Source organism: Emys orbicularis, chromosome 11, assembly GCF_028017835.1.
Source record: "Emys orbicularis isolate rEmyOrb1 chromosome 11, rEmyOrb1.hap1, whole genome shotgun sequence".
NCBI lineage: Eukaryota > Metazoa > Chordata > Testudines > Emydidae > Emys > Emys orbicularis.
Genome location: NC_088693.1, coordinates 44,425,596 through 44,447,822, shown reverse-complemented (window position 1 = coordinate 44,447,822; position 22,227 = coordinate 44,425,596). Strand labels below are relative to the sequence as shown.

At 37.9% G+C, this 22,227-nt stretch overlaps 1 protein-coding gene across 1 annotated transcript in view; it reads left to right on the top strand.

The window, feature by feature from the left end:
- Positions 1–22,227, top strand: part of TTN (titin) — a 309,203-nt gene that overhangs the window by 208,577 nt on the left and 78,399 nt on the right. Inside the window, exons 193-226 of the mRNA XM_065413700.1 lie at positions 730–856; positions 1,660–1,802; positions 4,279–4,402; positions 5,013–5,279; positions 5,453–5,550; positions 5,721–5,889; positions 5,988–6,254; positions 6,374–6,640; positions 6,733–7,011; positions 7,113–7,521; positions 7,639–7,763; positions 7,855–8,121; positions 9,261–9,530; positions 9,792–10,094; positions 10,211–10,513; positions 10,938–11,125; positions 12,395–12,509; positions 13,097–13,381; positions 13,701–13,852; positions 13,991–14,138; positions 14,251–14,428; positions 14,531–14,652; positions 14,751–15,038; positions 15,132–15,428; positions 15,536–15,722; positions 18,225–18,340; positions 18,436–18,735; positions 18,989–19,288; positions 19,382–19,487; positions 19,662–19,858; positions 19,962–20,267; positions 20,365–20,643; positions 21,496–21,795; positions 21,896–22,198. Of these exons, the coding sequence (XP_065269772.1) occupies positions 730–856; positions 1,660–1,802; positions 4,279–4,402; positions 5,013–5,279; positions 5,453–5,550; positions 5,721–5,889; positions 5,988–6,254; positions 6,374–6,640; positions 6,733–7,011; positions 7,113–7,521; positions 7,639–7,763; positions 7,855–8,121; positions 9,261–9,530; positions 9,792–10,094; positions 10,211–10,513; positions 10,938–11,125; positions 12,395–12,509; positions 13,097–13,381; positions 13,701–13,852; positions 13,991–14,138; positions 14,251–14,428; positions 14,531–14,652; positions 14,751–15,038; positions 15,132–15,428; positions 15,536–15,722; positions 18,225–18,340; positions 18,436–18,735; positions 18,989–19,288; positions 19,382–19,487; positions 19,662–19,858; positions 19,962–20,267; positions 20,365–20,643; positions 21,496–21,795; positions 21,896–22,198 (7,585 nt within the window). The remainder of the gene's footprint in view (positions 1–729; positions 857–1,659; positions 1,803–4,278; positions 4,403–5,012; positions 5,280–5,452; positions 5,551–5,720; positions 5,890–5,987; positions 6,255–6,373; positions 6,641–6,732; positions 7,012–7,112; positions 7,522–7,638; positions 7,764–7,854; positions 8,122–9,260; positions 9,531–9,791; positions 10,095–10,210; positions 10,514–10,937; positions 11,126–12,394; positions 12,510–13,096; positions 13,382–13,700; positions 13,853–13,990; positions 14,139–14,250; positions 14,429–14,530; positions 14,653–14,750; positions 15,039–15,131; positions 15,429–15,535; positions 15,723–18,224; positions 18,341–18,435; positions 18,736–18,988; positions 19,289–19,381; positions 19,488–19,661; positions 19,859–19,961; positions 20,268–20,364; positions 20,644–21,495; positions 21,796–21,895; positions 22,199–22,227) is intronic.

The following is a 22,227-nucleotide window of genomic DNA, read 5'->3' as shown; positions in this document are numbered from 1 at the left end:
GATTCACATTTTTTAGTTTTTCTCCACAACCAGGAAGGCTAGAAACTTACTTTTTAAAATCAAAACTGAGGCTGAAAGTCTTACATATTTGTATGACTCTTGGTGATTTAAAAAAAAACACCAAATATTGAGAGACTAACCTAGAAAAACCTAAGAGTTGGCAACACTGAATTCAGCAGTCCTGATGGAAATAAACAAACAATAGGAAAAGTGAGATAGTTGTAAGTTTCTGTGTCTGCAAGAGAGAGAGAGAGAGAGATTGAAACGTGGATCTAAAATGAGAACTATCTTTTGTAATGAGAGACTGTTGATATGTTCATTAGCATTGCCAGACACCTGCTATTGCTAGTGCTTACACGCCAGTGTCTTCAATATATCTAAGTTCTTCCCAACATCCCACTTCGTCAGCGCATTGTTCATGAATAAATGTATATCTTCAGCAGAGCTAATGGAAATAATCCTTAATTGGATTTATGAGCAAACACATCATTTGAATTGTTGGCTGTACTAGGCAATTTCGTAGCAGTTCAGATTTCAAAAGTATCTATTGCCTAGACATTATGGATATTTTAGAAATAATATAGAAATAATATAGCAAGGCTACATGTATCTCTAAAAAATATTCTGCACAGGAGTGTTGTTTTACATACAGTATATACTTTGTGTGTCTGCGGAAATTCTATAAACACAGCTCACTACTTCTATACTTTGTTGTTTTCCTTCTTGAAGGAGTGTGAAATTAAGGAGGAAGGCAAAAAGCACTTCCTCGTATTGTACAATGTACGTTTGGACCAAGCTGGTGGAGTGGACTTCCAAGCAGCAAATGCCAAATCCAGTGCTCACCTTCGAGTGAAACGTAAGTGTCTTATTTGTATATGAATGAATAGATATAGTGAATGCTAGGTCTTTAAAATTAGAAGAAATGAATTAAAATGAAACTAACTGAATCATTACATCACACAGCTGGTTGTTTGGAATGGGTGGCTAAATCACTAAACTGCACCAAGCCCCTGGTCACTCCTTGAAGGGACAGTGATTCTAAAGTATCGGTCACTGATGACCTTGATCCCTGTTAGTTTAAGATTTTTTTTAAATATAATTTTTATAATTTCTTTTTATTAGAGCAAGAGAAAAAGGACATTGACTTTAAGGCTTCTGGGTGGTCTTGTGTCATCATTTGTTATGCAACTGAAGTATTACAACCAAAAGCTTTGCTGTGCTGACATTTCTGGTTTCAATTGCTGGGATGCCACCACACTAACATTTGGGGAAAGAACTAAGCGCTTGATGGACAGGGACAGATCACATGGTTGGAGACCACTTGTCTCTCCCTCCAATCCTAGCACTCGCTATTTTGGAAGGCACATGCCTTATCTAGCAAGAGGCATGCAGGGCTTGGCAGGGAGACAGATGCACTGCAACTTTCCTGCTGATCTTGTTCATTGTAAAGAAACAGGCTCTGCAAATAGGGAATCTCCAGTGCCCAACCCTCCCCCTAAGAACTCCAAGTGGCCCCCCTCTAGTTAAGGAATTTAAATAGCTTTGCATTACCATGTCTCTCTCTCTTGAGAGAAGTCACCATAGAGATTAGTGGGTAGGGCAGCAGCCCTCTCTTGAGTGAAGTGACTAATGTGAAGATGATTTCTCCCCCTTGCCAAGCACGAGTAATTGGCCTGCTCAGACCGCTCAAGGATGTAACAGTGACAGCTGGTGAATCAGCCACCTTTGACTGTGAGCTCTCCTATGAGGGAATCGTGGTGGAGTGGTTCTTGCATGGACAGAAACTGGAACCCAGTGACAAGGTAAAGAGACTTCCTGCCACCTGCTTTCCTCCACTCCTAATTTCCCCCTTTCTTCCTTTCCTCCCCACTCTCCTTTATGTCTTACCTCCCTCCTTCCAGCAGCAGAAGCACTAAGACAGAGGAATGTGCTGCTTCTATTTTCAGATGTACAGTGTTCTCACTTAAACATAAATTTGTATTTTTCTGTAAATAAAGTGGATCTGAAATAGCATGTGTATTTATCACACCAAGAAAAGTTAAAAGGTTTCAAAACACTGACCACAAGAGTAAAAAGCTTTTTGTGCCTGAATTGTTGGCAATCGCAGCCACAAGGGGTATGAAATGGTTCCTGCTAAGGTGTGTTGCAGTTTGAGTGAGTTTTATGGATAAATGCAGTTCCTGATTCTTTCCACTGAAAGCAGAGCTGCGGTCCAGTTCTGCATATATGGGGATTAAGAAGATTGAAATTCCATTTCAGGCATTTGATCAGGCTTTCCAGATAACTTTCTAGGCAGGTTTGCTTGCCAAACATTTCTCACTAGCTATTTTTAACCCTTCTTCAAGTGCTGACTCTTAGCTCTGAGATTTGAGCTGCCTGGAATGTAGTTAATTGAATATTTTAAGTTTGCCAACAGTAGGGAATATATTATAAAAAATATAAAATATATGTTACAATTTTTAAGATGCAGTTATTCGGATGCATTCTTTATTAGGTACTCATTTTATGTGTAATGCCTTCAGATCTCTAGTTAAATAGAGCTGCCTTGTAGGAAAACACAAGTAAATGTCTAAGGAATTACACAAGTTAATGAAATTTCAGAATTTGTAATAATGCTGGTAGGTGTTTCTTTAATGCAAATTGAAGTTTAGTTTAATTTTTACTGTAGATTTTTCATATATTAATAAGAGGACTCTTGTTTTCAGTGAGATCTTTCTGAGTTTTACTCAGTTTAGCCAAACTCAGAACTGTCATCCATATTGCTATACTTAAAGATCTGTAAACAGAATTGAAACTCTGCCGATTAGAGGTTTAATAAACCAAGGTAAAATTCACTTTCATATTTTGAAATAAAAATGTGCAAGGATTTGAGTCAATGAAGTGGATTAATCATTGTTACGGACTTGCAAAATATAGTAAGAGATACTGAAACTTCAGTATTAAACATTAAGGAATATCATCTTATTCTTGTCCATTTGGGCCACTTTCTGACTCATTTCAACTACTTAATGAGATTTTATACCTTAATTCTGATTTCCCCTACACACTCACAGCTCGTATTGGCTTCAACCAAAAGATTTGGTTGCACAGGAATACACGTTCAGGCGCTCCATGTTTATTTGATCCATCACTTCCTCTAAAATAACCTCTTTAAACACTGTCACCATTGTTTCCGAGAGTCAAACTGACTCTACAAGAAAATGGGATTTGAGGTTTGACTATTCTTTACCTTAAACTATCTTGGCCAAGCAAATTTATTACTTCATCTGAACTTCTTTCAGCTAAATGTTTCAAGGATATAAATATTTCTTTTTGGGCATAATGAGTATTCTCAGAAACAACTCCATCTCCTCTGTTTTCCTTCTCAATTTAGACTTCCCATTTGCCTTCACCTTACCAGAACTACTTCTATTGCTTGACTTTATACTTTCCTACAAATAATTTAAAATCATTCTTTAGGAGATACTTTATGAACCTCATTCTGTCGGTAGTGGGAGCCTTCTGTGTGGTTGTAATGCTGGTGGGTCCACTCCTAGCATACATGTAGAGCTAAGAGTAGTGCAGCTACAAGAGATTATTCAAGAGTAGATGCAGCATTGGACCATCATGGAGCACTCCCTTCACTAGGGGTCCTTAGCTACTAAAATATACTGGTATAATGTTATCACAGTGAGTAAAATGTGTGTATAAGGAGAGTTTCAGTTCTTGCACATTTTCTCCTATCGCTTTTACTTCCGACATAGTCACAAGGAATACCCACTTGTCACCATAAAGCTATTGTCACTGCCCATATTTACTTTGGTGTTTATAAGCACCAATTCACAATAAACTTGGTCTCAATTAAGTGCCATTTTACAAAATCAATGAGCTAAGATAGCAATTAATGCATTCTTGCAAAGGGGAATAAGTATATTTATTTGTTTTATTCACAATGAGGTCATTAATCTATTTTAAACACACACACTGTGAATATGAACATATATTTTTAAGTTATTATATATATGATGTAATTTCTTTAGATTTTGACATATACTTCCTCTCATTGGAACGCGTGGGAGTACTCTAATACCAGTGCCTGTGTAGATAAGAGGGGGGGGAAATATATATATATATATATATCAAAAATCTTGAAAGTGTCCTAGATCCACCATGCATATGTAGGAGGAAATTGTCCAAAATATGTACCCAATAAAAATAATAAAGAGTAAATGACATTAAATTGAAGAGTCCTCATATATTTAGTGTAGATACTTACAAAATGCTTTTTTGTTTAATTAGGTTGTCACACGTGCTGAAGGAAGAGTACACTCGCTTATTCTCAGAGATGTCAAGTTAACAGATGCTGGAGAAGTCTCACTGACTGCAAAGGATTTCAAAACACAAGCAAATCTTTTTGTAAAAGGTAAACTGGTTAGCATAATTATATCTGTCTGGTGATTATTAATCCACCATGGATTAGGAAGTCTATGGATACTCTTTATATTAAACTGGTTAGATCATACCTAAAACACTGCATACACTTCTAGTTATCTCAGTACTGGAAAGGAGTTGATAAACTGGAGCAAATTCAGAGAAGAGACACAAAAACAATTGCAATGGTTGCAGGGAATTACTTATAAGAAATGATGAAAACTACAATACATACATACAGCTTGGCTAAACAAATTAAGGTACAGGGGCTTGTGATAATGATTTACAAGTACCTAAAACTGTAAGCACCAAGGAGACAAGGAAATTGTTTATCCTCATCTTTGTTTTTACAACTGTAATAGGCTAAAACTGAAAAAATGAAAAATAAACTGAATATAGTGAAGAATTTTCCAACAGAATAATCTTTTAGCCTTGTGGATTATTGTCCCAGTAGAAATTTTAGGAGCCCCATCACTTGAGAGTAATTTAAAATTAGATTAGACATAACACTCAGGAATGTATTGTAGGGAATAATCCTGTATTGATTGCTGGATGGCTAAAATTATGGTGTTCTCCATCTCTAATTTCTATCCTTCTTTTAGAACCCCCAGTTGAATTTACTAAACCACTTGAGGACCAGACAGTAGAGGAGGAAGCCACTGCAGTACTGGAGTGTGAAGTATCCAGAGAAAATGCAGAGGTGAAATGGTTCAAGAATGGACATGAAATTCACAAAACAAAGAAGCACGATATCATTGCTGAGGGCAGGGTCAGAAAACTCATTATTCATGGCTGCACATTAGATGATGCTAGAACATATACCTGTGATGCTAAGGATTTCAAGACCTCTTGCTTCTTGAATGTGGAACGTAAGTCATGTAATTTAACCTCTTCGTTGTTAGCATTATTAATAATCATATTACTATCATCTGTAATGATTTATTCTTGCATAACTATGATTATTCTCAACTTTTATATATATATATATATATATATATATATATATATATATATATATATATATTTTTTTTTTTCCTTATAGCTCTTCGTGTTGACTTTACAAAGCCCCTTACCGACCTTGAAGTGAAAGAAAAAGAGATTGCTCGGTTTGAATGTGAAATTTCCCGCCCAAATGTCAAGGTCTGTAATATCATGTTCTTATTATCTGAATAATACTTCAGTGTGAGGTTGTTGTTGTTTTTTAAAAATCTCAATCTTATGTTATTGCAAAGTAACACAATGCTAAAATTGATGATGCAATGCATTAACATTAATAACAGTATTACAACATCAATTTGCTTTAAAAACAGGTACGGTGGTTTAAGGATGGCATTGAAATCAGAAAGGGCAAAAAGTATGACATAATTTCCAAAGGTGCCCAGCATATTCTTGTGGTCAACAAATGTCTATTTGAAGATGAAGCAGAATATGCATGTGAAGCAAAAACAGCTAGAACCTCGGGCATCCTAACAGTTATAGGTAAAACTAAATCTACTCTTAAATATACTTCATGTGAAAGAAGAACAATAGCTTGATCATTTTGTTTTAATCAAATGCTTCTAAATTTCTTTTTATAGCGGAGGAAGCTGTTTTCACCAAAAATCTTCCCAATATCGAAGTAAATGAAACTGACACTGTGAAATTCATTTGTGAAGTCTCTAAGCCCGGTGCTGAAGTAACTTGGTTTAAAGGAGATAAGGAATTACCTGAAGGTGGTAGATATGAACAAATTGCTGATGGCCGAAAGAGAATTCTTGTAATTCATAATGCTCGCCTTGACGATGCTGACGAATACAGCTGTAGGCTTCCAAGTACTCGCACGACCGGCAAACTCAAAGTACATGGTAAGAAAATTACTTTGGTATATTTTTTCATAGAAAAAACAGGTAGACAAGGGTATGCAATTTTCTTTTGCTCTGTTTATACAGAAAAAATAATATATGTTCAACATTTATTTTTACAGAACTTGCAGCAGAATTCATTACCAGACCACAAAATGTTGAAGTACTAGAAGGAGAAAAAGCTGAATTTGTCTGCTCAATATCCAAAGATGGCTTTGAAGTACAGTGGCTGAGGGGTAATAAAGTACTTGAGGCTGGTGATAAGTATGACATCATTTCAGATGGCAAAAAGAGATTACTCGTCATTAAGGACTCTATTTTAGGAGACGAAGGAAAGTATTCCATCATGGTTGGTGGAATCAAAGCAACAGCACACTTAAAAGTGATTGGTAAGCTTTTGTTTATTTTAGTAAGTGGTGTGGGCACATTTTATTTTATTCTTATATAGTATGAAAGCTGCAATATTTTTTCTCAATTTCAGAAAAACTCAGGATTATAACTCCACTTAAGGATCAAGTCGTTAAAGAGGGAGAAGAACTTGTCTTTAACTGTGAGGTCAACACAGAAGGTGCCAAAGCTAAATGGTACAAAAATGAGGAGCCAATATTCGATAGTGCAAAATCCATCATGGTCCACAAGGATTTAGTTTACACTCTCAGAATCAGAGATGCACACTTTGCAGATCAAGCTACCTATACTATCTCACTATCAAACGCCAGAGGGGAACACGTCAAGAGCTCTGCTGCCTTAACAGTCCTGGGTAAGTAACTTGCATTTTAAAAGTTACAGACATTTAATTATGTCAAATGCTGATTTAAATAAGGATGTAAATGAGCCATATTTTATTTTTCATTTCAACAGAGGAGGATCTCAGAATTGTTGTCCCTCTTGAAGATATTGAGACAATGGAGAAGAAATCAGTCACATTCTGGTGCAAAGTCAATCGCCTCAATGTAACCCTTCAGTGGACAAAGAATGGCGAGGAAGTTACATTTGACAGACGCATTTTGTACAAAGTTGACAAATACAAACACTCACTTATCATTAAAGACTGCGGGTTTATAGATGAAGGCGAATACACCGTCACTGCTGGACAAGACAAATCTGTTGCAGAGCTCCTTATCACAGAGGCACCTGCAGACTTCATTGAGCACCTACGGGACCAGACTGTCACTGAATTTGATGACGCTGTCTTTACCTGCCAGCTTTCCAAAGAGAAAGCAAGTGTAAAATGGTACAAAAATGGACGAGAAATCAGAGAAGGCAAAAAGTATGCACATTCTATCACACTTCTCTTGTTAAACTTCAAAATGTGTTTGTCGTGTTTTGGTGTTTGTTCTGTGTTTTAATTCACTTATTTCTCTCACCATCCCTTATCCCCGTCAAGGTATCTGTTTGAGAAGGATGGAAATTTGCACAGATTAATTATAAAAGACTGTAGACTAGAGGATGAATGTGAATATTCCTGTGGAGTAGATGACAGGAAATCAAGGGCAAGACTTTTTGTTGAAGGTAAATGTAAACTTAAAAAGGAGTTTCTGCCAGTTCTTAGTAATTAGAAGAAAGATTAAACACTTTTCAAATTAATGGGTATTTATTTCAGAAATTCCTATTGAGATCATCCGACCACCACAAGATATTTATGAAGCTCCAGGCTCTGATGTCATCTTCATGGCTGAGTTGAATAAAGATGGAGTGGAAGTCAAGTGGTTAAGAAATAACATGATTATAGTCCAAGGTGACAAACATCAGATGATGAGTGAAGGAAAAGTCCATAGGCTGCAGGTGTGCGAAATAAGGCCTCGTGACCAAGGTGAATACAGATTTATTGCCAAAGATAAAGAAGCTAGAGCTAAACTTGAATTGGCTGGTAAGTCATCTACTTCATTGTATTTATCTTATAAAATCTGAGATTAGTTAATAAAGATATTGTCACTAGTTATGTAACATTTCATATACCTTTTCAGAAGGTTGGATTAGAATGTGTAGTAAAGTGGAGACAATCTGGAATCTCATTAAACTACTTTTCCATGACCACTGGGATTATAATTCAGTCAAAAAAGAAAATTGCCAAACAGAAGTTTCTATTTGTATATGAAAAATGTATACATTTTTTTCCAAAGGAAAGAAAAAAAAGAAAGAATTATGCTGTAAAGACCATCTGGAACATACATCGTGTGCCGCTGCAGTTCTCTTTAAAAAAAAAAAAAGTCATTTCAGTGGGGTTACTCACTTGAGTAAAGTTGCTCATGTGCCAGTTTGCAGCATCAGACCATGAAAGTGCATTGAGTTAATGCCCAACAGCAGCCTCTCCCTACTTTTATATATATATATATACACACACACACACACATCGGTATGGCCAAATGGATAGAGAACTGTACTGTACTGGGACTCAGGAGCCCTGGTTCTATTTTAGGCTCTGTTACTGGCCTGCTGGGTGACTTTGAGCAAGTCATTTCACAGCTGTACTTCAATTTCCCCAGCTGTAAAATGGGGATAATAATACTGATCTCCTTTGTAAAGTGTTTTGAGATCTACTAAAGAAAACGTCTATATTAGAACTAGCTTTTATTATTACTTTGTGCATTTCAGGGTACCATGCAAAAATACATGGATTTTGCCTTGTGGCCTTTAGGCCCCTCCTGTAATATTCCTCTGTGGTTGTTATTGGGGAGGCCTCTGCAGTGACCTCTTTGTGTTTTGGGTGAGCCAGATATATGCAGGAAAGTTTCTCCCTTATACTCAGCCAGGTCTTGGTTCTGTGCCCAGTGAAATCAGTGGTAAATCTCCCATTGACTTCAATGCAGGATCAGGTGCTCCATGTACACTGGCCAGTGTGAATTCGTCCCTTTGGGGCAACTCCATGAATACATTAATAGTTTGTTTCAGATTCATATACAACTCCCGTTACTTTTTCTGAGTTAGAATCTGTATTGAATATGCAAGAAGTATATTGAATAGTTTTGAAAATATTAAACACTCATTTGCCTCACTGGTCTTTTTTAGCTGCCCCAAGAATCAAGACTGCTGACCAAAACCTTGTGGTTGATGTTGGGAAGCCTTTGACCATGGTTGTTCCATATGATGCCTACCCAAAAGCAGAAGCCGAGTGGTTAAAAGAAGATGAAAGCCTGCCAACACACACAGTTGATACAACGGTTGACAGCACCACCTTCAAAATTTTGGAAGCAAAGAAATCTGATAAAGGAAGATACAAAATTATACTCCAAAACAAACATGGCAAAGCTGAAGCACACATCAATGTAGATGTTATTGGTAAGCTCTTCATTTATTAAGGCCTTGTCTGCACTGGATTTTGCTCTGTTTACAGCTATTGTCATAATATAGCAGTTTAGCTCTATGGGACATGTAGAAAGAAAATGCCATCATTTGCAATGGTGGGGTTCTACCCTCATTTCAAGCAGGAATAAACTACCTCAGTGCAATTCGTAACCTATAGCAGCTTACTCTTTGCTTGTAGGTCAAAGTAAAAACAAAGATGAGCTATACTAAAAATACTTTTCACATAAATTTCAGATGTTCCAGGTCCAGTTAGAAACTTAGAAGTCACTGAAACATATGATGGTGAAGTTAGCCTTGCCTGGGAGGAACCAGAAAGTGATGGTGGAAGTAAAATCATTGGCTATGTCATTGAAAGACGTGATATCAAACGTAAGACCTGGATTTTGGCCACTGACCGTGCTGACAGTTGTGAATATACCGTTACTGGACTTCAGAGAGGAGGAGTTGAGTACCTCTTCCGAGTGAGTGCTAAAAACAGAGTGGGCACTGGGGAACCAGTGGAAACGGACACACCTGTTGAAGCAAAGAGCAAATTTGGTAAGCCACAATTTTGAAAAAATCTCAAAATAATGTTTTTAGTTAGTTTTTGCATTTTTTCTCCCAACATGCATTATTGTTCTTTCCCCCCCTCTCCCACAAAAAATAAAATGCAGATGTTCCTGGTCCTCCTCTGAATGTAGAAGTTATTGATGTGAACAGATTTGGTGCTTCACTTACCTGGGAGCCACCAGAGTATGATGGAGGCTCTCCAATTACTGGCTACATTGTTGAATTGCGTGACAAAGGTTCAATAAGGTGGGAGCCCGCTATGACCACTGCAGCACATGAATTAGCTGCTACCATGACTGATGTTGTGGAAAACAAAGAATACTACTTCAGAGTCAGAGCACAAAACCAGATTGGAGTTGGCAAACCAAGTGCTGCTACTCGAGCTGTTAAAATTATGGACCCAATTGGTGAGTATTAAAGTCTTAACAGTGTTGATTGTTTTATAATATAAGGAAATTGTGATCATTCGTACAGCATATGTACAGAAAAGACCAGGAGTGGAGTAGAGATGGGTGAGATGTGTGGAGAGAAAGTAGTGTAAGCTAAGTTAGCTCTTCCTACTTTTCTTCTTTGAATTCACCAGAAATATTTTGCGATCATTTGGTAAATTAGCCACTCTTAAGAATAACAATGACAGATCTTCTTCTAAGTAATTCTGCTCTGAAATTGGGAACCAATCTCTTTTTAAAAAAAAAAAGAATAGTAGGACTATGGGGAAGGCTTTAAAATAATATTTAAGGTATCAATGGATGATATAGTTCAACTTATATATAGTAAGACCAAATCTCCTTTTCCAGTTGATAATGTCTAATTTCTTCAAATTCTTTTCAGAAAAACCAAGTCCTCCCATTAACCTCAGTCATTCAGACCAAACTAAGTCATCTGTGCAGCTTACATGGGAGCCTCCTCTGAAAGATGGAGGAAGTCCAATAATGGGTTATGTTATTGAAAGACGTGAAGAGGGAACAGACAACTGGATCCGTTGTAATCCAAGACTTGTCCCTAATCTTACTTATAAGGTAAGGTGATTCATTCTTAAATGAAATATTCAGTATGTGTTTGTGACGGGTCTGGTCACAGAGACCCCCTTGGGACTGCCACTTGATGTGCTGAAACTACCTCTGCGCCCGTTTTCTTTGCCAGCTTGGGACTCCAGAACCCTGTCTTGTTGAGCCAGACATGCTAGCCTGCTGCAACACAGACCCAGGGTCTGAACCACCCCCCCAAAGCTGCAGACTTAACTGAAAACAGCTCAGCAAGTACTCCTGTCTCCAGCACCCAGACACCCAGCTCCCAATGGGATCCAAACCCCAAATAAATCCGTTTTACTCTGTATAAAGCTTATACAGGGTAAACTCATAAATTGTCCACCTTCTATAACACTGATAGAGAGATATGAACAGCTGTTTGCTCCCCCAGGTATTAATCACTTACTCTGGGTTAATTAATAAACAAAAGTGATTTTGTTAAGTATAAAAAGTAGGATTTAAGTGGTTTCAAGTAATAACAGACAGAACAAAGTAAGTTACCAAGCAAAATAAAACAAAACACACAAGTCTAAGCCTAATACATTAAGAAATTGAATACAGGTAAATTTCGCCCTCAGAGATGTTCCAATAAGCTTCTTTCACAGACTAGACTCCCTCCTAGTCTGGTCCCAATCCTTCCCCCGATACAGTCCTTGTTAGTTCCAGCTCAGGTGGTAACTAGGGGATTTCTCAGAACTGGCAGCTTTGTTCTGTTCCACCCCCTTTTATAGCTTTGGCACAAGGCTGGAATCTTTTGTCTCTCTGGGTCCCCACCCCTCCTTCTAAATGGAAAAGCACCAGGTTTAAGATGGATTCCAGTACCAGGTGACATGGTCACATGTCCTGTGAGACCCCAAGCCTCCATTCTTCCCGGCCTGACTCACAGGAACGCAGGAAGGCTTGCAAGTAAACGGAGCCATTTACAACCAATTGTCTTAGTCAATGGGAGCCATCAAGATTCTAAACTACCATTAATGGCCCACACTTTACATAATTACAATAGGACTTCAGAGTAATACTTCATATTTCTAGTTTTAAGTACAAGAATGATACATACATACAAAAAGGATGAACACACTCAGTAGATTATAAGTTTTGTAATGATACCTTACAAGAGACCTTTTGCATGAAGCATATTCCAGTTACATTATAGTCACACTCATTAGCATATTTCCATAAAACATATGGAGTGCAATGTCACAGTGTTCACAATATTTAACATGATTTTTAATTTGCAATTGCTTATTTGTTCCTTTTTAGGTAACTGGGTTGAAACCAGGAGCCAGTTACTACTACAGAGTCTCTGCAGAAAATGCAGCTGGTGTTTCAGATCCAGCTGAGGCTATTGGGCCACTGACTGCAGATGACACTTACGGTAAGCAGTTTTCTTTTTAGTTTAGTTAATCAGGTAAGACATAAAGCTGCATCTGTTCAGGGTATCATGACAGTACTAGCTGTCAGTGCTAAAATCAGGATGCTACTGTGCCTGGCCTTCATCAGACCTATTATACCAACACTGAATGCCAACAGCAAGGGCCTCTGACCCAGAGAAATTCTTTACTACAACCATCTCTGCAGGTGGGCTAGCTCTACTGTTGGGAGACCCATTGAACAACAGCATAAGCAGCTATGTTGAAGAAGGAGGATGGTCTTTTAACTAATCACCTACAGAATGGGGCCCAAAACTTTAAAAAATACATTTAAAGATTTACTACCAATGGAAGTTAAACTTCCCACCTGCTATTGTTTAGCTACCTAGCTATCTTAAGGGTTTCTAAAGAGCACACTGGTAGAGAGAGGGCAGGAGTGAGCTGCTGCAGCTGGGCCCAGGTGGCTCCCAACTGGCTGCTGCTGGTGGAAGTGGAGTCAAGTAGCAGCCTGCCAATTGCAGTATCATTAACAACAATAAAAAATCAAAAAGTCTGAAAGTATTTAATGGAATCAATTTTTCCCCTTTTTCAGTTGGACCGACAATGGACTTAAGTGCATTTAAAGATGGACTGGAAGTTATTGTCCCAGAGCCACTCAAGATCCGTGTTCCTATCAGGGGCTACCCTGTGCCAACTGCAACATGGTCTGTTGGTGACAAAATCTTAGAAAAGGGTGATCGTGTGAAAATAGAGACTACTGCAGCCTTTGCAGAACTTGTTATTACTCCAAGTGAACGTCCAGACAAGGGCATTTATACCTTGAAATTACAAAACCCTGTGTCATCTGTTTCAGGAGAAATTGATGTTAATGTCATTGGTAAGCAGGCAAAAACCTCCTTTCGGGTATTTAAATTATAGCAATAACTTCTAACCAATATCTTGCAAAAAATCTTTAGATCATTATACTATGAGAAATCATATAACATTCAGCAAATGAGGTACATTTAACAATAATTCTAACAAAAATAACTTTACTGAAGTCCATTTGCAGTGGTCTTTCAGTTTTCAGTATCCTACAGTTCATAATTTAGGGGAGAGTGTCTAAGTAGCCCAAGTCTTTTAATAAATAGATGGAATAGAAAATATGGTAAACTATTGATGGAAAGACAAATTAATGCAATATGTGTCACTTCCAGCTCGCCCAAGTGCACCAAGAGAACTAAAAGTGATAGATATGAGCAGGAACACAGTGCAATTGACATGGGATGCACCAGAAAATGATGGAGGAAGTCCAGTGACTGGCTATCTTATTGAAAAACGTGATATAAGCCGGAAAACATGGACCAAAGTAAGTTTTTTGTTTTGTTTTTGTGATTACGGTTAGTTGTCACTTCCTATATTGTTTCCGTTTGTACCCCAGAAGTTTGGTCATTTACTGCTTTCAGAAGGAATTCTAGAAATAAATTAGAACATTTCTTTTTCTCAGGTTCTGGATTATGTTGTTGACCAAGAGTTCACTGTACCTGACCTCATCCAAGGAAAAGAATATTTGTTTAGAGTTTCAGCACGCAACAAATGTGGACCAGGAGAGCCTGCATATATTGATGAACCTGTAAATATGTCAGCACCAACAAGTAAGTATTCATCTTTATGTTTTTATTATGTTACTGCTTTTGCTTTTACTTTTGGAAAAAATCTGTGTCTCAGATTGGTTTCTAAGATCCTCTATATCTCTCATTTTTATAGCTGTGCCTGATCCACCAGAGAATGTTAAATGGAGAGATCCAACATCTAAAAGCATCTTCCTAGCATGGGATCCACCTAAGTATGATGGTGGTTCACGCATCAAGGGTTATCTGGTAGAAAAATGCCAACGTGGTACTGATAAGTGGGAGCCCTGTGGCGAACCTGTTGCTGAAACAAAGTAAGCATTTTAAGCACTAAAATCAGAAGGAATGCCATTTTAATTAAATAAAATATTTGATTCTTGCCATTTTAAATATCTGAATTGTGTTCTAATTAACAGAATGGAAGTACCAAAACTTAAAGAAGGCGAATGGTACTCATACCGGGTTAAGGCTTTGAATAAACATGGAGCAAGCAAACCAAGCAAGCCAACAGATGAGATCCAGGCCGTGGATTCAAAAGGTAATTATTTAAATGAATGAATTAAATCCATTATATTCTTTCTAACATTCTTCATAACACTGTTTTTGTAACGATGTTTTAATTTTCTCGTAAATCAGAGGCCCCAGAAATTTTCCTAGATGTGAAACTTCTAGCTGGACTGACTGTAAAAGCTGGAACTAAAATTGAGCTACCAGCTACAATAAAAGGAAGGCCTGAGCCTCGGATTACTTGGACCAAGGCTGATAAAATCCTGAAACCTGACGATAGAATTACGATTGAAACCAAACCTAACCATTCCAGAGTCACTATTACAGACAGCAAGAGAAGTGACAGTGGTACCTATATTATTGAAGCTGTCAATTCCAGTGGGCGTGCTACTGCCGTTGTTGAAGTTAATGTTTTAGGTATATTATATTTATTATATTTATTTTAAATCAACATAAATGTAGCCAACCATATAAGCATCAGAAATTAATATTCATCTATGCCATCTATAGATAAGCCAGGTCCCCCAGCTGCATTTGATATATCGGATATTACAAATGAATCCTGCTTCCTGACATGGAATCCCCCTCGAGATGATGGTGGATCTAAAATCACAAACTATGTTGTTGAGAGAAGAGCTACAGACAGTGAAGTATGGCACAAGATGTCATCGACTATTAAGGGAACAAACTTCAAAGCGACGAACTTAACCCCTCATAAAGAATACATCTTCCGAGTCAGTGCTGAAAACATGTATGGTGTTGGGGAGCCAGTTCAACACAGCCCCATCATTGCTAAATATTCCTTTGGTAAGCTAATTAATTTGATTAATCAGTTTACTGTGTACTTTTACAGAAAATGTATAAATATACAAATGTGTGTGTATATTTAAATCTATATTTATGAATTTGTACAGATCCACCAGGGCCTCCGACAGGTGTCACACCTTCTGAAGTCACTAAAGATTCTGTGACCTTAACATGGTCTGAACCAGATGAAGATGGTGGCAGTCCAATCACTGGTTATTGGGTTGAGAGATATGATCCTGATCACAATAAATGGATAAGATGCAATAAGATACCAGTGACAGATACAGCATTCAAGTATGACTACTATCAATTTAGCTTGTAAATGGGGCTATAAATACAGATAAATGTAGCACTGACCTTTTCAACATATATCATATCATTTTCTTGTTCTTTTTTGCTGTCTAAATGTAGAACAAACTAATGTCAGATGGCATGCTTTCTCTTTCAATACCTAATTTTAATCAAGAATTTCTTTATGGAAGACTAAGAGTCTTATATTCTTTTTCCTTTCCCCCTGAATAGAATAGCAACTTTCTCTGCTGCAACCCCGGACACTCTCTGTGATTGCCAATGAGTGTTCTCAAAGTTGGTGCCATTGCCATTCCATGCATTAGGTCACACAGGCATTTTGTCAACACTTGTATGTAGCTAACACTCTTCCAATCCAATGTTCCAAAAAACATCTGGCAGATCTCCAACATTAGTCTTCTGTATGACATTCTGCTGTTGCTAAGGAGGAGTACAGAAGAATAGCACAAGCATGTAGGGAGAAAATTAGAAAAGCTAATGCACAAAATGAGTTACACCCAGCAAGGAACATAAAAGGCAATAAGCAGTTCTTTAAATACATTAGGAGCAAGAGAAAGACAAAGGAAAGTGTAGATTCTGTACTTAGCAGGGAAGCAGAGATATTAACTCAAGAAGGCTGAAGTATTCAATACCTATTTTGCTTGAGTCTTCATTTAAAAGGCTAAAGGTGACCAGATAATCAATACAATAAACACTAAGGGGGAAAGAATGTAAGTCAAAATAGGGAAAGAACAAGTTAAAAAATATTTAGCAAAATTGGATGTATTCAAGTTGGCAGGACTTTACAGAATTCATCCTAGGGTACTTAAGGAACTAGCTGAAGCAATCTCAGAACCGTTACCAATTATCTTTGAAAACTCATGCAGGTTCCAGAGGACTGGAGAAGGGCAAAGATAGTACTTATGTTGAAAAAGGGAAACAAAGAGGACCCAAGGAATTATAAATGAATCAGCCTAACTTCGATACCTGGAAAGATACTGGAACAAATTATTAATGATCAATTTGTAAACACATAGAGAATAATAGGGTTATAAGGAATACCCAGCATGGATTTGGCAAGAACAAATCCTCCCAAGCCAACCTAATTTCCTTCTTTGACAGGGTTACTGGACTAGTGGATAATGGGGTGGAGTGAAGTAGTAGATGTAATATATCTTGATTTTAGTAAGTGTTTTGACATAGTCATACATGACATTCTCCTAAGCAAACTAGGGAAATGGGGTCTAGATTAAATTACTATACAGTAGATGTACAACTGGTTTAAAGACTGTACTCAAAGAATAGTTATCAATAGTTCACTGTCAAATTGAGAGGGTGTATCTAGTGGGGTTCTGCAGGGGTCAGTCCTGGGTCTGGTATTATTCAATATTTTCATTAGTGACTTGTATAATGGAGTGGAAAGTATGCTTATAAAATTCGCAGATGACACAAAGATGGGGGGCTTGCAAGTACTTTGAAGGACAGGATTAGAATTCAAAATACTTGACAAATTGGAGAATTGGTCTGAATTCAACATGATGAAGTTTAATAAAGACAGTGTACAGTACCACACTTAGGAAGGAAAAATCAAATGCACAACTACAAATTGGGGAATAACTGGCTAGGTGATAGCACTGCTGAAAAGGATCTGGGGATTATAGTGGATCACAAATTGAATATGACTCAGCAGTATGATGCAGCTGCGAAAGAGGCTAATATCATTCTGGGGGTATTAAAAGGAATGTTGTATCTAAGACACAGGAGGTAATTGTCCCACTCTACTCGGCCCTAGTGAGGCCTCAGCCAGAGTACTGTGACCAGTTCTGGGTGCCACATTTTAGGAAAGATGTAGACAAATTGGAAAGAGTCCAGAGGAGAGCAACAAAAATGATAAAAGGTTTAGAAAACCTGACCTGTGAGGAAAGGTTAAAAAAACTGGGCATATTTAGTCCTGAGAAAAGAAGACTGGGAGGGTGGGGGAAACCTGACAGTCTTCAAATATGTTAAGGGATACTATAAATATGACCAGGATCAATTGTTCTCTGTGTCCATTGAAGGTAGGACAAGTAGTAATGGACTTAATCTGCAGCAAGGGAGATTTAGGTTGGATATTAGGAAAAACTTTCTAACTATAAGGGTAGTTAAACTCTGGAATAGGCTTCCAAGGGAGGTTGTGGAATCCCCATCATTGGAGGTTTATAAGAGCAGGTTGGACAAGCACCTGTCAGGGATGGTCTAGGTTTACTTGGTCCTGCCTCAGCACAGGGGACTAGACTTGATGCCTCTCGGGGTCCCTTTCAGTCCTACATGTCTATGATTCTATTGTCAGTATACCATTTAGTATCTTTAATCAATACCATATAATATAACATATTTAGCAGTAGTTAGGAATTTGGGTTTTTTTAACATATGTAGTAGTATAATGACTTAAAAAACACAATGCTAAGCATGCATAAATGTGTGGGTTTGGCTTTATTACTAAATATACATTTTATTCCCAATTAACAGAGTTAAAGGTCTTACCAACAAGAAGAAGTACAAGTTCCGTGTCTTGGCAGAGAATCTTGCAGGACCTGGAAAACCAAGCAAGGAGACAGAGCCAATCCTAGTGAAGGATCCTATTGGTATTATGAATACATTTCTTTCACAATTTAATTTAACATAAAACCAAGGAAATAATTTGATCTAAAATCTAAATTATTATTTAATTTGTGTCTAGATCCTCCATGGCCCCCTGGCAAGCCAACTGTGAAAGATGTTGCCAAAACATCATTATTTCTGCAGTGGACAAAGCCAGAACATGATGGAGGTGCAAAGATTGAGTCTTATGTCATTGAGTTACTAAAAACCGGAACAGATGAGTGGGTAAGAGTGGCTGAGGGCATTCCCTTGACTGAACATTTCCTCAAGGGGCTTATGGAGAAACAAGAATACTCATTCCGTGTAAGAGCTGTGAACAAGGCTGGGGAGAGCGAACCTAGTGAGCCCAGTGACCCTGTGCTATGCAAAGAGAGACTGCGTGAGTAGCATTTAAAATATATTATTAAAAATACATATTTTACAGTTTTAAAATATAAACTAAAGCAGTCTAAACCGTGCCTGTATGTTTAGCCAACAAGTAAACTTTTGTAAGCTTATAAAATATTGAACTCTATCCTGCATCCACTGTAAAAATGTAACCTTTTAATAAGCCTCACGTTATTCTCTGTCTTCTATGCATCTGATAGGATAAATAGATAAAACCGTTTTCCTTTGTTTTACTATTTTTACAGACCCTCCTTCACCACCTCGATGGCTTGAGGTTATTAACATTACTAAGAACACCGCGGATCTTAAATGGACGGTACCAGAAAAAGATGGAGGCTCCCCAATTACCAACTACATTGTTGAAAAGAGAGATGTGAGACGGAAAGGCTGGCAAACAGTTGATACAACAGTAAAGGACACCAAATACACAGTGACCCCACTCACTGAAGGCTCTCTCTATGTGTTCCGTGTGGCTGCCGAAAATGCAGTTGGGCAGAGTGACTATTGTGAAATTGAAGATTCAGTTCTTGCTAAAGACACCTTCAGTAAGATTTCACATTTGCATGTTTAGAAATTAGTATATACAAAGACACAGTTTTTGGACTCCTTTTCTCCTAATACGGATATTTTGTTTTTAGCTACTCCTGGACCACCATATGCTCTTGCAGTAGTTGAAGTGACAAAGAGACATGTTGACCTAAAATGGGAACCACCTAAGAATGATGGTGGCAGACCAATTCAAAGGTAAGATGATTACAGATTTGTATAGCACTAGCTGCACGCTTGGTGATGTGTAGATATACAGATATGCTTTTTTTATTTGTTTTTGTTTTAATATCTCTTTATTTTCAATTAGTATGAAATTGTGCTTGTCCTATGATTCCATACTTCTAATGGTATCTTTTCTTATTTACATAGATATGTTATTGAAAAGAAAGAAAAATTAGGCACACGCTGGGTGAAAGCTGGCAAGACAGCTGGACCTGACTGTCATTTCAAAGTGACTGATGTTATTGAAGGTACAGAGGTACAGTTCCAGGTTCGTGCAGAAAATGAAGCTGGTTGTGGTCATCCAAGTGAACCAACTGATCTCCTTGCTATTGAAGACCCAACAAGTAAGTCATAATGTAATAATTAAAGTATGAAATATGGGGTCAAAATACCATATTGATGGACTGATATTGCAAAAAGTACTGTAATTCTTTTGCATTTTTGCAGGCCCTCCATCACCTCCTCTCGATTTACATGTGACAGATGCAAGCAGAAAGCACATTTCTATTGCATGGAAACCACCAGAGAAAAATGGTGGTAGTCCTATTATTGGATACAATGTTGAGCTGTGTGAAGCAGGAACAGAAAAATGGATGCGAATCAATTCTCGTCCAGTAAAAGACTTGAAATACAAAGTGGAAGAGGGCATTGTTCCTGACAAGGAGTATGTGCTGAGAGTCAGAGCTGTCAATGCTATTGGAGCTAGTGATCCATCAGACATCTCAGAAAATGTTGTTGTTAAAGATCCAGACTGTAAGAATATATTTCTTTTTAAAAGGATTATAATTTATAAATGCAAAAGGATTTGGGCATTTTGAAGCTTTTTAATAATATACTGTTACATTTACAGGCAATCCCACTATTGACCTAAAGACTCAAGACATTGTTGTTATTGAAGGAGAGAAGTTAAGTATCCCTGTACCCTTTCGAGCTGTTCCATCACCAACCATTGCATGGCATAAAGGTGGCAAGGAGGTTAAAGCAGGGGACAGAACAACAATGAAGAGCGATTACACATCTGCACTGCTTGAAGTCACAAACAGTGTTCATGCTGATGCAGGTGTTTACACTATCACCCTGGAGAACAAACTGGGCTCAACAACTGGCTCAGTCAACGTCAAAGTCATAGGTAACTAAACTTTTTTTGACGATAAACTCTTTGGGTGAGATGCTCATCCGTTTTGGGCCATTGATGGCATAAAATCGCAATGAAAGTCCCATATCTGGCCAAGGAGGATTCCCCTGGTGCAGGCACTCAGGAGACAGATATAAGGTTACATCTCAAGAACCCGTTGTGAGCCATGGTATGGGAGGCAACCCAGGGGAAGGATTTGGTGGAGGGAAGTGTATGTTGGGGCCCCTAGCACACAACACTGCAGAGACTCTAGGTGGCACTTTGGCCCCTAAGGAAGTTCACTGAGATTGCCAGAACTTAATCATGCCCCCAAAGCTGTTGACTTGCACCGGCGGCCTCCCACTCCCCAGAATAGCCCTGGAGCTGGAGGATACAAAGGAGACTTAAAGCCATCATAGCCCCCATTCCCGTGGGCTACAAGTTGCATGCTGTGTCTGTCAGAGGCATAGCACAGAATTTCACCCTTTATACCTATTCTAAAATAATATAATTATGCACTATAACTGTACAGTATTGCCAACTATTTATATTTAAAATATTAATTAGACATAAAATCCCCCCAAAAGGTCAATTTTGACACTTTACTAGATCTGTAATCCCTTAATAAGCAAATTAGTATGGAGAATAAAACAAACTAAGTCAACAGGTTATATGAATCTTTCATGTCTACTGCCATAAGGAAATGTAAATTCATGTCTATGTTGTGCAACCAATATTTGTTCTTCTGGTCTGCTTTGTGAAAAACAGAAGTAAAAAATACAATGTAATTTCACATTTGTACTAAAGCAGTTTCCTAGTTTCTTGTTGTTGTTAGGGCAATTATATAAAAATTATTATTTGAAACAGGTCTGCCTGGACAGTGCAAAAACATTAAAGCAAGTGAAGTGACTAAAAATTCATGCAAGATAGCCTGGGAACCTCCAGAGTATGATGGTGGCACTCCCATCTTACATTATGTCCTGGAACGTAGAGAAGCTGGTCGGAGAACATATATTCCAGTGATGTCTGGTGAGAACAAACTCTCGTGGAATGTCAAGGATCTTATACCAAATGGCGAATATTACTTCCGTGTTAAGGCTGTCAATAAAATTGGAGGAGGTGAATACATTGAATTAAGGAACCCAGTCATTGCTGAAGATCCAAAGCGTAAGTTTTTATATCAATGGATAATCGACTAGATTGATTTTAAAATAATTTCTCTATATCTTCTATTTGTTTAAATTCTATTTTTATTATAATTCTACAGAGCGTCCAGATCCACCTGTTGATCTTGAGATTTATAATCCAACATCAAAGTCAGTAACACTTACATGGAAGCCACCTTTGTATGACGGAGGATGCAAGATTATGGGCTATATCTTAGAAAAGCTTGCTAAGGGTCAAGACAAGTGGGAAAGGTGCAATGAATTTTTGGTACCTGTTTTGACCTACACAGTAAAAGGGCTTGAGGAGGGCAAGGAATACCAGTTCCGTGCTCGTGCAGAGAATGCTGCAGGTGTCAGTGAACCTTCTCGCATCACTCCATTAGTGAAAGCTGTTGATCCCATTGGTAGGATTGGCTTATTTTTCTTACTACCA